Source organism: Muntiacus reevesi, chromosome 2 (genome assembly GCF_963930625.1).
Source record: "Muntiacus reevesi chromosome 2, mMunRee1.1, whole genome shotgun sequence".
Taxonomy (NCBI): domain Eukaryota; kingdom Metazoa; phylum Chordata; class Mammalia; order Artiodactyla; family Cervidae; genus Muntiacus; species Muntiacus reevesi.
The window spans coordinates 87,953,392-87,970,000 of record NC_089250.1 but is presented as its reverse complement, the minus strand read 5'-3'; the positions used below and the strand labels follow the sequence as shown (position 1 = coordinate 87,970,000).

General features: G+C 39.9%; 1 protein-coding gene across 1 annotated transcript in view; it reads right to left on the bottom strand.

Annotated features, from left to right (window-relative positions):
* PCNX2 (pecanex 2) overlaps positions 1-16,609 on the bottom strand; it is a 300,484-nt gene that overhangs the window by 102,864 nt on the left and 181,011 nt on the right. Inside the window, exon 22 of the mRNA XM_065919838.1 lies at positions 2,256-2,364. Within this exon, the coding sequence (XP_065775910.1) occupies positions 2,256-2,364 (109 nt within the window). The remainder of the gene's footprint in view (positions 1-2,255; positions 2,365-16,609) is intronic.

Sequence of the window (16,609 nt, the reverse complement as noted above, 5' to 3'; positions counted from 1 at the left end):
GTCCACAGGATTTTCTAGGCAAGAATACTGGAGTGGGTTGCCATTTCCTTCTCCAGGGGATCTTCCCCACCAGGGGATCAAACCCGAGTTTCCTACATTGGCAGGTAGATTCTTTACCTTTGAGTCACCAGGAAAGCCCATCATGAACATACTTAGCCCACTGTGCTCCATCTGAGATGGATGCCACTGTCACCTTTGTATTTAGAGGAACTATCAAGTGTCAGGTACCACATGCTTGTGTGTGACCCCTCAACACACATAAAGGTCAGATAATTGAAAGTTATGGCTCCCAGAACAGGTGTAAGTCAGCTATGGAACTATAAGGAGTAATTAGTATTACTAAATTCATTGAACAAGGAAGAAGCCACAAGAAATGCTACAGATTTCTGTGAGACCAAATTAAGGATAAAATTGGAAACCACTACTTCAAGTTTTAAATTCTTAGTCCAACTCCTCAGCTGCAAATTTATATCCATTTCATCTTTTTCATTTAACAAACAGGCTTTAAATTCTAGACAGGATACCTGAGACATGCACCAGAAATAAATAAAAATCCCCTCACTCTTTCATCTCACTGTCTTTGTTTGTAAAGAGTCCTTTAAGGACTCTGTTTAGAAAAACTAAAATGACTGCTGCTGTAGAAAATGAATGTTGTTATAAAGGGGTGGTATACAAGCTCACACTTTTGCGATCATTTTTCCTGAGCTTGTTCTGCCAAATAAGCACGAAACACTTTACAAATATCAATGCAGGTCTAAGAATAGGAATATGGAGAATGGGCATTTTGAGGACAGCCTTGGGGATGATTAATTTTTTAAAAAAACAAATGAGTCAGAAGGACAGCATTTTTAAAAAATAATATAGAACATATTATCACTTTACAAATGTGTGTATTAGTTGCTCAGTAGTTGCTTTTTGGGGTCCCATGGACTGTAGCTCACCAGGCTCCTTGTCTATGGGATTCTCTAGGCAAGAATACTGGAGTGGGCAGCCATGCCCTTCTCCAGGGGATCTTCCTGACCCAGGGATCAAACCCAGGTCTTCCTCACTGCAGGCAGATTCTTTGCCATCTGAGCTACCAGGGGATAACAAATATCCCAAGTATATTTCTATACCTGTACTCAAAGTTGAGATCCAAGGGATTCCTTAAGAACTGTCTTGAGGAGCCTCATGTAACCTCAAGGAAAGAAAGTTCCATGTGGCCATTAAAACAAGCTCACAGCACCCACAGTGGATGCCAACCAAGACTGCACTTCACACACATCAGTGGATAAGAATCTCAGGGAGTCTTGTGAAGATGGAGGTTTCAGGAGTCCCCCTTTAATGTGGTTTTCAAGGTATGTGCTGACCTCAGGAATCTGCTTATTTAATAAGCTCCTCTAAAGATTCTGATACAGGAAGTTCCTGGACCACAACTCAGGAAACACAAACGAAAAATGTATAAATTTAGTGGGAAGAAAAGTCCTTGAGGGAAGGCAAATTTTAGGCCTCAGTTAAGAATATTTTATTTCTTCTCTCTGTCTTCAAGAATATTCTTGATTTTTCTTTCTCCCTCTCTCCAAATACACACACACACACACATACACACACACACAGTTTAGCTGTGTCAAAGTGATCTTTAGTAAGAGCATGTTAAATTGTTTTGAAGTAAATTAAAACTAATTCTCATTATGGAAACACTTAAAAATAGACAAGGAAACCAAATGAAACTATGAATGATAAAACTAGGATCCTTAGCTAATAACAATTATAAAACAAAACCATAAATATTTTTTTTGGTCTTCAAAGATATTTGAGTAATTCTGTTTGTGCCCAATTCTGGGTCTTTGGACATTCTTCAAGTATATGATAACCAAGCTATGTTTTAATATAATGTTATATAATCAATAATAATATAGCAATTATATTTATAAATAGTGAATTAATTTGCACTATTTTGCACAAGTAATCCAAATCATTTAAGTGGTGATTTAAAAGACATGATATCTTAATGCAGATGTGGTCATGGGAAATGGAAAAATCAGAAGAAATCAAGTCACTCCTGAATATGCATTAAGAAACAGGAAGAGTTCCAAATTAAGAAATATCTCTTAAGGTTAAGTGCCTAAAAAGAAGCCACAGTACCTCCCCAGGTCCCCATTAAAATGTAATCTTAAAGACTTTAAAACCTTTTTATTGCCAAGGTTCAATGAAAAGCTCACATCCGTAAAATGTGGATCTGAGCCAGGGGGTGAAAACAGGAGCAGAAAGGATACGAGGGATTGCAAAGAGCTGAGCGAACACGTGAAAGGAGGAGCCCCAAGCCATCTGCCAAGGAGCCACATAGGTCATGACGAACTGCAGCTTGTGAAGCAGGTCCCCGAGCTGAAAGCGAAAGACAGAGACGCATCAGTGATGACCACCACAGTGGCAGCCCTGTCACAGCTGGTGGAAGAGCCCGTGTTAAGGTTACAAAATGACACTGCGACTATCGTTAGCCCTCTTCCTGTTACTGTCTGGGAAACGGGATATTTTGAGAAATGAAAATATTTCCTTGCACATCAGTAAATAAAGGATGTCACAGTCATAGCATCCATCGGTGAGCTCTGAGGAAACTCAAGAAAGGAAAGAAGGCCTGTCATCTAGCAGCCATTAGACTGCAGCCACTCCCTATGGTGAGTCTTGAGGAATATCAGGATGTGAAAACATAGAATACTGGTCCCAGATAGCTGAGGTGCACATCAAAGGAATGATTTCAATAAGCCCAGACTCAAGCATCTACCCATACATAGAAAAGCACTAAATTCCTTAACCTGACCTATCTGGTTTCTTTAATTAACAACCACCTTTTGATGTTCCCACTACCTGCCCTTTGTTGCAAAACTCCTATATATCCTGGCTCCTTGCCTCGCCCCCTTAGATTAGTTTCACAGAGCTATCCGAAATGCTGTCACCTGGGCTGCAGTTCTCATTTTGCCCCAAATAAAACTTAACTCGCAACTCTCAAGCTGTGCAAATTTTTCTCAACACTTCCTTTGTCTCATATGCAAGACAGCTGTTCAAGGGGACCTTCAAACAGCAACAAGATGATCAGAGGAAACCATGTGTGGTTAATTTCACCAAGTTAATGATATGGTATATCTTTGTGTTTCTTAAATGAATACTCACATCTTGGTCTTTCCTCCTTCATACTTGGGTCTTTCAGGGAAAGATTTATACAAAACCCCATCATGATGGACATTACTCAAGTTCTTTCTGTATGGACTTCAGCCTACCTCTTCAGTCACTCTTACTGAAGAAAACTGCTCTATAGGATTGAGTTGCAAGTTACAGTGTTTTAGAAAGCCAAGATAGGATATAGGAGCTGCTGCATTTATTTGTTAGACAAGCCAGCACAGGAGAAAGCTGAGTTCTGGGGAGAAGTAGGGGTTGGAGAGAAGAGACCTTATGTGGCCTGAGGATGAACACGAGGGGAAAAGTGCCCATTGGTTTGGGTTGGAGATCCAGAACATAAATGTGCTGGGAAGGATGAAGAGGGCCGGATTCCCTGACTGCAGACCTCTGCTTTGTAAACAGCATTGACTGATGGACCCCAGATGTGAAATTCTATGGCTGTCACTTCTAGATGCAGTCAGGAAGTACCAACATACTTCCTAAACTCCACACACACTCTTCATCCATGATGGAGACCTCATTTAAAAAAAATTGAAGTATAGTTGATTTACAATGTTGTGTTCGTTTCAGGTAATCAGCAAAGTTGATTTTGGTTATACATGTGCATATCTATTCTTTTTTTCAGATTCTTTTCCCTTACAGGCTTGAGAAATGGACTATTCCCTGCTGTATCAGCAAAGAAAGGACGTCACCGTCAGCAGTGATTGCAGCCCTCCCATGCAAACTAGCGAGCCCTGAGGAGACTCAGGGAGGAAAGAGTACCTGCCATCGAGCAGCCACCGACCGCAGCTAGTCCCCACTGTGAGCCCTGAGGAAACGCAGGATGTGAAAACCGGATACTGGCACCGGATAGCTGAGGTGCCTGTCAGAGGAATGATTTCAGGGAACCCGACTCTTGCACCTTCCCATACACAGAAAAGCACCAAATTCCTTAACTTGAGATATCTGGTTTTCTTTCATTAACAATAACCTTTTGATGTTCCCAACTACCTGCCCTTTGTTGTGAAACTTCTGTATAACCTGGCTCTTCCCCTCGCCTCCTCAGAGCAGTTCTCTCAGGGTTTCTTGAGATGCCGCCTCCCAGGACTGAAGTCCTAAAAATTCCCACCAAATAAAACATAACTCAATTTTTAGGTTGTGAATAATTTTTTGTCAACAGATTATTACCAAATACTAATTACAAAATACCTGTGCTATATAGTAGGTCCTTGTTGGTTATCTATTTTATATATAGCAGTATATATATGTTAATCCCAAGCTCCTAATTTACCCCTCCCCACCCTTTCCCCTTGGTCACCATAAGTCTGTTTTCTATGCTTGTGTGAATCTATTTCTGCTTTGTAAATAAGCTCATTTGTACCATTTTTTAATATTCTTCATATAGGCAATGTCATATGATATTTGTCTTTCTCTGATTTACTATGATAATCTCTAGGTCCATCCATACTGCTGCAAATGGCATTATTTTATTCTTTTTATGGCTAATATTCCATAATTATGGAAAATTCAAATGGCAGGATGTGTTTATTCCTAGACTGGTTAGCATATGAGATAATAAAATACATTCACCAGACTCATGATGTGAAAAGATAAGGAAAAATAGAACTCTTAACGAGGCTCAGTAAGTGTGACACAGAAGATCAGATGATCACAATGAAAAGAAAGCAAAGGCTGGAAAATGGGCCACTAATGAAAGTAAGGTTCAAAGAACCAAGATAACTTAGCCTGTCAGTGAAAGGTCAAATCTGTGATTTTGGAACCAAAAGATGAGGCTAACCTGAATTGTTTCATGAAAATGTCATAAGGAAAAGTGAGATTAATTAGAATCCTCTTCAAATCTTCCTCTGGCTTTTCTTATCTTACAACATTCTCATCAATATCCTGGGTTAGGAGACTAACTTTAGAGTTAAACTTTCTTGGACCGGCTACAGAAGATGAACCAAGGACAGGTTCTCTCAAAGGCACAGCAAGTCGGGAGCTCTTAAGAAGTGACCGCATCTGGTAGTGTACAGAATCCCACAGTCTAAATGTGTCCCCTGGGGACCCTGGCAGTGAAGAGTTGAGGCAGAGAGAAGGCAAAGGGGAGAGCAGGAGAGAGGGGAAAGAAATAGAGACAGTGGGGAGGGCTGAGGCAGAGTAAAGAGAAAGGAAAAGTGGAGGAGAAATGGGATGCAACGGGACCAAAGAACTGTGAAGGAATATGAATTCTGCGTAAGAAAAACAAACGTTTTTTTTCCCAGTAACTTTAATGTTCTTCCCTCTGGCTCACTGACATCCACCAGAGAGCTGACTTCAACTGGCTTCCAAGTTCTTTCAGAAAGTCCACTTTAGTTTTAATCAAGCGGTTGGTTTAAGCTTCTTGAACCCTGGATCTGGATGGGTCTCCAAGGCTCTGGGGGCCTTTGAGATGCCAAAAATTGAGAGAACAGCAGTTTACTCTCTTACATCAGCTTGAGGTTGTATCTTTAAGGTTCACAAAAAGTGAGTTCTCTCCCAAATCATGGTTCAAATGTTCACAGTGGCAGTATTTACAATAGCCAAGACATGGAAGCAACTTAAGTGTCCATCAACAGATGACTGGATAAAGATGTGGTATATGTATATAACAGGATATTAATCAGTCATAAAATAATGAAATAATACCATTTGCAGCAACACAGATAGACCTAGAGATGATCACACTAAGAAAGCCAAATATCATATAATATCACTTATACACAGAATCTAAACAAAAATTATACAAATAACCTTACTTACAAAACAGATTCACAGACTTAGAAAACAAATTTATGGTTACCAAAAGGGAAACATGATTTGGGGGGAATAAACTGAGAATTTGGGATTGTCACATACACACTACTGTATTTAAAATAGATAACCAACCAGGATCTACTGTGTAGCACAGGGAACTCTGCTCAATATTCTGTAATAACCTAAATGGGAAAAGAATGTGAAAAAGAATGAATATATGTACATATACAACTGAATCAATTTGTTGTACACCTGAAACAAACACAACATTGTAAATCAACTATACTCCAGTATAAAATAAAAATTTTTTTAAATTAGTCCTCTCCCCACCTTACTTTCCACCAGTTAAAGACAATGTGGACAGACAGGTCAAACACAGACTCAGACTCTTGACTCACTTCTCTTAAAAGATATGATTCCCTTTGAAGGTTATTATCATATCCATGCATCCCCACCATTAATCCAACCAGAGGAGGAGTATGCTAATTACAAAACAGAAGACATTCAAACAAAGGACTCTAGAGTACATCAAAAGCAACAATCCTGAGAAGTGGGGGTGGACTCTCTTGTATTAACTTGCTCCTTTGTGCCCTAACCCAACTCTATCAAGCAAAATGCCTCTGGATTTGAAACATTCTCATCACAACACTGTTAAGAATTCTTAGTCTGGTTATTAAGATTTAGTCCTGTGACTCATGCCTAGGTGAAAACTGCAAGCATGAGCACGATTACCTTATGTGATGTATGAACCCCCAAATGCCCTGAAAATGAATCATGGGTTTTAAAAAGTTATTCCTGTTGGGTTTTCAGTGTATGACTATATCCTGGGAGGCTTTTAAGCCACCTCCTGGAAAAGATGATAAGTAGGTCAGGCATTGCAACTACAATCAGACAGGCAGCCCCAGGGAAAGCCTCATCTGCAAGTTTAAAGCATTAACAAGTTAAACTTTGCTGCATTATGATTAAATGAATCTATCACAATTATTTTTTGCATAGCACAGCAACCTGTATTTATACATAAGCAAAACCAGTAATCAGGCACATGCACTCTCATGCTCTAATTGCAGCCAAGACACCAAGTATCTTTGTTCTTTTTCTATGTCTCTGCTTTGTGTTTTTACTCTTTTTTCATGACCACTGTGAAGAATAAAACACAAGCTTTGTAAAAGATTTTCAGTAAGCCACTCATCAAACAGACTCTGCTATTCTTAATCATTGAAGCCAGATCTCCAGAATGACAGTTCTTTATATACCAGTGAATGATTCCTCCACAACTCAGTAAATTTTTTTATTATTAAACTTTTTATTTTGCATTGGAGTATAGCCAATTCACAATATTGTGGTAGTTACAGATGGACAGCAAAGGGACTCAGTCATACGTAAACATGTATCCATTATTTCTGAAACTTCCCTCCCATCCAGGCTGCTACATAACATTGACCAGAGTTCCCTGAGCTACACAGTAAAAATTCAGTAATCTGACAACCTAACAACCCTCCATGAAGCCCACCAGAAAAAGGACATGCTGGCACTTTGTCAGACGTCAACACAACACAGTGTTTAAGAGCGTGGGCCTGAGGGCACACTGCCTGGGTTTCAATCCCAGCTGGCCCCGATCCTGGGGATGATACCTGGACCTGCCCACATGGCCATCTGAGGATTAAGTGACTTCATCTTTGTTAAGGACCTGGGATGCTGCCTGGCAACAGTATGTGCAATATAGGACAAGTGGGTATCTTATTTGAGGATGTATTTTCTCATGATCAGGAAATTCTAGGGCTCCCCTCTAAACAACTAAAACTCCAAGTCCAGGTCCTCTTATTTTTCAGAGGAAGAAATGGGACAAAGGGAAGCTAAGTGGGCTGCTTAGGGAAGAAAGTGAGTTCAACGGACCATGTGAATCCAGATGTTGAAATTCCTAGTTCTCCACCTGGCGATGGATTTCTAACTCCCAAACTTACCACGTCTTCTTGAGGACACGAGCCATCCTGGAGGGACAACAGCAGGAAGCAGCAGAGGAAAGCTGTCATCTACCTGTGCCTTTCTGCTGATAGCAGTGGGCAGGGTCACAAGTCTGAACGGGACAAATGGGGCCACAGCCACTACTGGGGACCTCTTCTCCACACGCACCAGGCTCATCTGTCCTGGAACACCCTTTTCAGTACAAATGCCAAACGAACAACAGATGAGTCCACCCAACAAGTCCAGTGACAATCATTCGGTCCCAACAAGGCAGGCTATTGGGTTACCTGTGCTTCTTAAAGGCACAGCTCCAAGAAGGTTGATATGACCTACATATTTTTTTTTCCCCTAAAAGTGTAAAGAGGTGTGCTCCAGGTTAAAAGACTCAACTTCATATTTTCCCTTTACACTTCTTTCTTCTCTTCTAAGATTAAGTCAGAAAAAAAAAAAAATGAGAGAAAAGAAAAACTTATGGGTATCCAAAAAGCAATGTCTAAGCATACAAGGAAGTCAATTCATGAACACTAATCGTTAATGAGAAGCATGGATGAAGAAGCACCTTCTGCACCATATTAGACCCTTATCTATAAAATAGTAACTTGTTTAAGATAACAGTCAATGGAAAGAAGAACACTAACACCACCACATGCAGCACAGCATTGCACTCAAGTAGTTTAAAAAAATTTTTATTTTATATTGGAGTAGAGTTGTCTCACACACTAGTAAAGTAATGCTCAAAGTTTTCCAAGCCAGGCTTCAGCAATACATGAACCGTGAACTTCCAGATGTTCAAACTGGTTTTAGAAAAGGCAGAGGAACCAGAGATCAAATTGCCAACATCCGCTGGACCATCGAAAAAGCAAGAGAGTTCCAGAAAAACATCTATTTCTGCTTTATTGACTATGCCAAAGCCTTTGACTGTGTGGATCATAATAAACTGTGGAAAATTCTGAAAGAGATGGGAATACCAGACCATCTGACCTGCCTCTTGAGAAAACTATATGCAGGTCAGGAAGCAACAGTTAGAACTGGACATGGAACAACAGACTGGTTCCAAATAGGAAAAGGAGTACGTCAAGGCTGTATATTGTCACCCTGGTTGTTTAACTTATATGCAGAGTACATCATGAGAAACGCTGGGCTGGAGGAAGCACAAGCTGGAATCAAGATTGCCTGGAGAAATATCAATAACCTCAGATAGGCAGATGACACCACCCTTATGGCAGAAAGTGAAGAGGAACTAAAAAGCCTCTTGATGAAAGTGAAAGAGGAGAGTGAAAACGTTGGCTTAAAGCTCAACATTCAGAAAACTAAGATCATGGCATCTGGTCCCATCATTTCATGGCAAATAGATGGGGAAACAATGGAAACAGTGTCAGACTTCATTTTCTTGGGCTCCAAAATCACTGCAGATGGTGATTAAAGCCATGAAATTAAAAGACGATTACTCCTTGGAAGGAAAGCTATGACCAACCTAGATAGCATATTAAAAAGCAGAGACATGACTTTGCCAACAAAGGTCCATCTAGTCAAGGCCACGGTTTTTCCAATGGTCATGTATGGATGTAAGAGTTGGACTGTGAAGAAAGCTGAGCACCGAAGAATTGATGCTTTTGAACTGTGGTGTTGGAGAAGACTCTTGACAGTCCCTTGGACTACAAGGAGATCCAACCAGTCCATCCTAAAGGAGATCAGTCCTGGTTGTTCATTGGAAGGACTGATGCTGAAGCTGCAACTCCAATACTTTGGCCACCTCATGCGAAGAGTGACTCACTGGAAAAGACCCTGATGCTGGGAGAGATTGGGAGCAGGAGAAGAAGGGGACGACAGAGGATGAGGTGGCTGGATGGTATCACCGACTCGATGGACATGAGTTTTAGTAAACTCTGGGAGTTGGTGATGGACAGGGACGCCTGGCGTGCTGCAGTCCATGGGGTCGCAAAGAGTCGGACACGACCGAGTGACTGAACTGAACTGAACTGAGAGTTGATTTACTGCCTTCCCAAGTAGCACAGTAAAGAATCCATCTGCAATACAAGAGATGCAACGCAGGAGATGTGGGTCTGGTACCCGGGTTGGAAAGATCCCCTGGAGGAGGAAACGGCAACCCATTCCAGTATTCTTGCCTGGAAAATTCCATGGACAGAGGAATCTGATGGGCTACAATTCATGGGGTCACAAAGAATCGGACACAACTGAGCGATTAAGCACATACACAGAGTTGATTTATAGTGCTGTGCTCATTTCACGTGTATAGCAAAGTGATTCAGTTATACACACACATATATCTGTTTCAAATGAGAACACTTAAATCCCCCATTTAGGTTGTTACAGAGTATTGAGTAGAGGTCCCTGTGCTATCCAGTCAGTCCTTGTGGGTTATCTATTTTATATACAGCAACGTGTGAGCTTGGGACTGATATGTCACATTGAGGTACTTTAAATAGAAGTCCCATTTCCATTAGCTATGAACTTGCATCCCCTTAGACAGTATGAGGCCTCTGTTTTTATGAAGCTTATCTCATTCCTAATGCTCTGCTGCCACGCTCTTAAATCTCAGACCTAATAAAGCATAATAAACTTCCCAAATTACCCAAGTATGACTATATGAGAAAACAAAATCATTTGGGTCTTTTCCACTAAAAACACTCAGAAAAGACGAAAAGAAGTCACAGTGGAATAATTCTGGCTGTTTCCCAAAGAAAGACACCATAAATACTCTCACTTCAAATAACCCTTTCTGGAAACATCTTGGCATAGACATGCTGTTGTATCTCTGCTCTAGAAAATGCAATCTGCATAAATACACAAACTATCTTAAGAGAAGTGTCACCCAAATAAATATGACCCTAACCCATTTCCTTGCTAGTACATTCTTAAATAAGGCACAGGTCACCTTTCCTCTGGGGACTTCCTCCCTCTTTCCCAGTGAAATAACTTACCATTTACTGAATGTTCTTATACTAGGAGCTGCCCATATGATGAGTCCATTTGGTTAAATTCAATCACTACCTGTTATCCCTATTGCTCCAGCCTTACTAGTCTTCCATCACAGACTAGTTCTTTTTTTTTGTTTTTGCACTTTTTAAAAATTTTGTTGTAAAATCCATCAAGTTTTTTTTAACTCAGAAAAATATGCAACTTATGATTATCAGTGTTTGAACTTGAAGAAGCAGGAGAGGCTGAAAGGAATCCCAGAGACTGGCTATTGAATTAAAAGTGAATTGAGTTCAAAATGAGCGAATGCTGAGACAGTAGAGATGAGAGTGCTTGCAAAGGATGTTGACACATGGGAGGACATTTGGAAGTTCAAGATGGAACGAGGTGATGAATTCAGGTGGGAGCCCAGCTGAGGGATTGAAAACCAGGAGCGAAAGAATTGGGGAAAGTGATCAGACATGTTGATGCATAGGTAGGGATATGGGGAGTAGAAAAATGTTCAAGAGAGGACATACAAGAATAATGGAGAGAAAAAAAAAACTGCTGAAGTGTTAAAATATCAGTGTGAGGATTAATTGTAAAAATAATCATAAGGACAGTGATATATTTGAAAGTAAATCAAATACTAGATATAAATATTTAAGACGTGAGAGGGCAATTGGAGTTGAAGGTTAAGTCTCTGGGCTGGGAGAAAAAAAAGACATTTTTAATTTCATATACTTATCTTAATGATTTAACAGTACCCACTACACCGCTAAAGTTTTCAAACTTTAGTATGAATCAGAGTTGCCTAGAGAGCTTGTAAATCAAGGATTCTGATTCCCACTTGCAGAGGTTCTTGATTCAGTAGGTTTAGCATGCAGACCAAAATATCTTTCCAGGTTATTCTGATGCTGCTTTTCTGAGGATCACACATTGAGATTCATTGCACTAAAGGACTAGGAGAATATTGTTCAATTTCCAAGCACTACAGGGAAAGAAGGGACCAAATAAAATTTATTCAATATAAGGCAAAAAAAGAGGAGTAGGAGGGCAAAGAAAAAGCATCATAAAAAGAAAGAAAAAGATCATGATAGAAAAATGCAAAAGCTCATAAGTAATCAGAGTAAATGTAAACGGATACAATTTGTCTATGAAAATGTAAAGATTCTCAGTCTGTATTATCAAGGAACATTGTGCTAGATGCTTTCATTAGAAACAGTAAAATTACTTAGAAAGCTTAAGGGAATGAAAAGTATACATACCAGGCAAGTCCTAATCAAAAGAAAACTTGCTTACCTATATTAATATTAGACAAACTAGACTTTTACTCAATAAAGAATAAAAATCTGTATATAATGATGAAAAGAAAGAGTTACCAGAAGATACAATTAAGTGGAATGTATGTACTTATCCACATAATCTCAAGATACCTAAAGTAAAAATGGACAGAATTACAGGAGAAGATTAAGAAATCTATATCACAGGGAGAGACTTTAAGACAGGCATCTGAGAAAATAATTGCTTAATTAGAGAAATAAAATGAAGATATAAAATATTTGACCAGTAGAATTAACAAGCTTTATCTAAGAGATATGTGTATTAGAATCTTATATGCACATTTACAAGAATTGATGAATGACTAAACTCCAAAAGAAGGTTTAACCAATGCTAAGAAGTGATATCATGCAGATTGCTTTGCAATTGAATTAAAAGCCAATAATAATAAGACAACAAAGCAATAATAGAAACAACAACTGCAAACTCTGGATATAATAACAACAATAAAAACAGCATTGATAGTGATAACCAAAATCAGATAATACTTAAAAATGAATGACAATGAAAAGCAGTAGTACCAATTATAATTTGTGGAACTCAGCTAGAGCTATTTGTAGAGGAAAAGATGTAGCCTTAAAATGTGCACCTTAGTAAAACTTCACAGTTTATATTGGAAGTCTATTTTGTAATACAAAAAAAGTAGCATGAATATTATCAGAAAGGAAAATACAGGTGTTCTAATCTATTAATATAAATGCAGAAATCCTCAATAAAATATTTAACAAATGAATCCATAAATGTATAAAAATATATCATGATCAAATATGGTTTATCACATAATGGTTAAATATTAGAAAAAATGTCATTGATTCACAAAAATGAAGTAAATGAAAGACTATATAATATTTAATTGATTCAGGAAATATGCTGAAAAATAAATTCAACAAGTTTATAAAACTGCCTCACAACCTAGTAATTTTAAAAGTTCTTCTTAAACTGATAAAGGGTATCAGTGCTCTACTGCAGTAAACATGATATTACACAGTAAAATATAAAATTTCAGGACTATTCAGGAAAGAGGTATCAAGCAAGATGAATCTGATTAACCTACAACAGAAAAGTGAAAACAGAATCATTAAGGGAGACTAAAATATAAGGGAAGACAAAGGAACTTGGGGCAATAGATTATCTGTGAAGTGCAATTTGGAAAATTGTAACTAAGAAGAGAAACAGAGGTGATACAGGGATGAGTGTACCCAGCAGGGGTAGGCTACTTAGGCAAATGAATGTGCAGCTAATAAAGGGAAATGCAACAGGCCCTGATTCTTTGATTAGTCAGTCTTATGCAGCCTGACAAATTCAGACCCCAAGGAGAACATGACAGAAAATATTAGTTAGGTTCATATTTCATAACTACTAATTAGGGCATCCATAAATGCAAATGAAGTCACCATGGCACATTTAAATTTTTCAATCTACCAAGAGGTAGGAATACACAAAATTAAAAGGTCTTGTCACAATCCCTGAGAATTAGGAATTAAATTTAATCCTGCATCTCTGTGTGTGTTTCTGCTTGTGATGGACAGTGGCGGTGCAGGTTCTGGTGTGTGGGGAGGTGTGTCCCTGGGGAAGGAGGCAAGGGTGGACTTCAACACAGCAGAAACAGGAGATGATGAAAGCAACTGAGGACAGAGGGTTACTTTTGTTCTTTAAGCATCAAATTGAACATGGAGTGGAGTGGTAGAAGCGATACATTTAATGTACACATTCTGCCTTTCTTTTCAATTCCTCAGTCCTTTAAATTCCTAATGTTAGCCTTTATCCAATTACTGTATGTAGGATAGTCTCCTGTCTTTGATTTTATTTATAATTCTCTTCCCTGTACGGGAGAGGCAGCTTTCTAGATTCTGTTTTGGGGTGCTTCCTCCCTCTTGAGGGCTTTCAAGGTGGTGCTAGTGGTAAAGAACCTGCCTGCCAATGCAGGAGGAGACATCAGAGACATGGGTTCGATCCCTGAGTCGGGAAGATCCCCTGGAGAAGGAAATGGCTACCCACTCCAGTATTCTTGCCTGGAGAATCCCATGGACAGAGGAGCCTGGTGGGCTACAGTCCATAGGGTCACAAAGAGTCAGACATGACTGAAGCGACTCAGCCACCCTCCCTCTTGAAGATTCATTAGAACTCTAAGGGTGACAAATGTAGCTTTTACAAAGAGGGTGTAAAGGCCAAGTTCATAAGACTCCTATCAGGATTCAAGCTACTGCTTTCACAGCAGCAAAAGAGCTCATGAATCGGTGATAGTCAAGTGTGGGCTCCTGGGAGACCAGGAAGCCCCTGAGGGGTGTAGAAACTGCAGGCTCTTTCTCCATGCACTCCCCTGGGTGCTCACAGAAAAGATCAGAGAAAACCCTAAGGAAGTGTCTGGTGTGGTATAGACATGAAAGAAGGAAATAGCGGACACCTGGAGGGTACAAAACTCTGCTGGACCCCTTTTCCAGACTTCTCCTATGGGACACACACTTCAGTCTGCTAGGCGCCTCTGTCCATGGAATTCTCCAGGCAACAATACGGGAGTGGCATTCCCTTCTCCAGGAGATCTTCCTGACCCGGGGATCAAACTCAGGTCTCCGGCATTGCACACAGATTCTTTACCATCTGAGGCACCAGGGAAGCCCCAATCTGCAGAGGAAAAGCCACCAAACACTGTTGTCTCCAGAGCATTGATAAAAAAAACTCACTGCAGCTGGGAGAGGGGAATGACACAACAGGAACAAAACCCCGCTCCTGAGGAGGGGGCAGGAGCACCTGCTGGACCAACTGCGGCTGGAGGAGGGACAGGGAGACCGAGGACACAGCTCCGAGACCAAAGGACGGGGCAGGCCTGAGAGTGAGGTTTAATCAGAAAGCAGAGAACGTCCTCCACCCCCTTCCTCCGCCACCAAGTTAACACGCTTCAAGTGAAAAGTAAAAGCAGATGCTGAGGGAAGAGGGAAAGGAAAGGAACACCCCCACGTGAAGAGACACAGCGAGGAGCAGCTGGAAGCAGAGCTGAGCGCTGAGCAAATGTTGCTCTGGAAACCAAACCCCGATCTAAACGCAAGGTATCCCTTCAGGAGTTCTGAAGTCTGTGGTACCTTGAGGGTAACCATAGCAACAACAAACCCCCAACCCAACTGTATTAACTCAAACTCTCCATCAAAAATCTAGCAGAAGGAAAGGCATGTCCAGTTCCAGGCATAAAAGCTTGTTGCTTTATTCTCTATGGCCCTCCACCAGAAGTCTAGCTTTCAACAAAAAATTATGAGGCATATGAAAAGGCAAGAAAAAAGACTCCTAAAACATAAAGCCACAATCAGAGCAAGAGTCAGATATGAACCACATGTTTGAACTATCTGACTGTGGAAATTAGAATAACTTTGATTAATATGTTATGGGCTCTAATGGAAAAGGTACACAATGTGATAGATTAGATGAAAAGTTTCAGCAGAGAGATGGGAAGTTTAAAAGAGATACTCAAATGCAAATAATGGAAAACACACAAGAGAGACACTGAATGTTTTCAGCAGGCTCATCAGACTAACACAGTCGATGAAAGAATCAATGAACTCAAAGAAGGCCAATAAAAATGACCTAAACCAAAATACAAAGATAATGCTGAGTGAATTCAAAAAGAAAATACGGAGCTCCCCTGGTGGCTCAGGGGTTAGGAATGTGCCTTGCAATGCAGGGGACATAGGTCTGATCCACTGTCCAGGAAGATCTCACAGCTGCCAGGCAGCTGAGCCACGAGCCTGTGCTCTGGAGTTCTCAAGCTGAAACTGCTGAGCCAGCGTGCCCCAGAGTCTACGCTCTGCAACAAGAGAAGCCACCGCAATGAGAAGCTCTCGCACCACAACGAGGGAAAGCTCACATGCAACAGTGAAGACCCAGCATGGCTGAAAATAAATAAGCAAATAAAAAATTTAAAAACACATAGAAAAACATTACTAAGTATCCAAGAGATATATAACAATATCAAACTAACATAGGTGTTCTTTGAAATTCAGAAAGAGAGAACAGGACAAAGAAGCCTTTGAAGCCATAATGGAAAAGAAATTTCCAAAATTATGACCGATACCAAGCCACAGATTCAAGAAAGTCAGTTAATATCAAGGGGGATAAATACCCAAAGAAACAATAGAATAAACAAACAAATAATAATAAATCCTACACAACACTAGGCATATCATAATCGAATCGCTAAAAACAAAAAGAAAAACCTTGAAGGCAGCCCCCAAAAAGGCGCATTACACAGAGAAGAATAAAAGTAAAATTATAGACTTTCTGTAAGCCAGAAGACAATGGAGTGGTAGTTTTTAAACGCAAAAATAGGGGTGGGGCAGAAACTATCAATATAGAATTCTATACCCAATGAAATGTCTTTCAAAAAGAAGACAGAAATATTTTCTAGGCAAACAAAACTGACAGAATTCATTGCAAATAGACCTACAGTACAGAAACTGTTCAGGAAATTCAGGCAGAAGAAATACAAGTTGGAAATTTG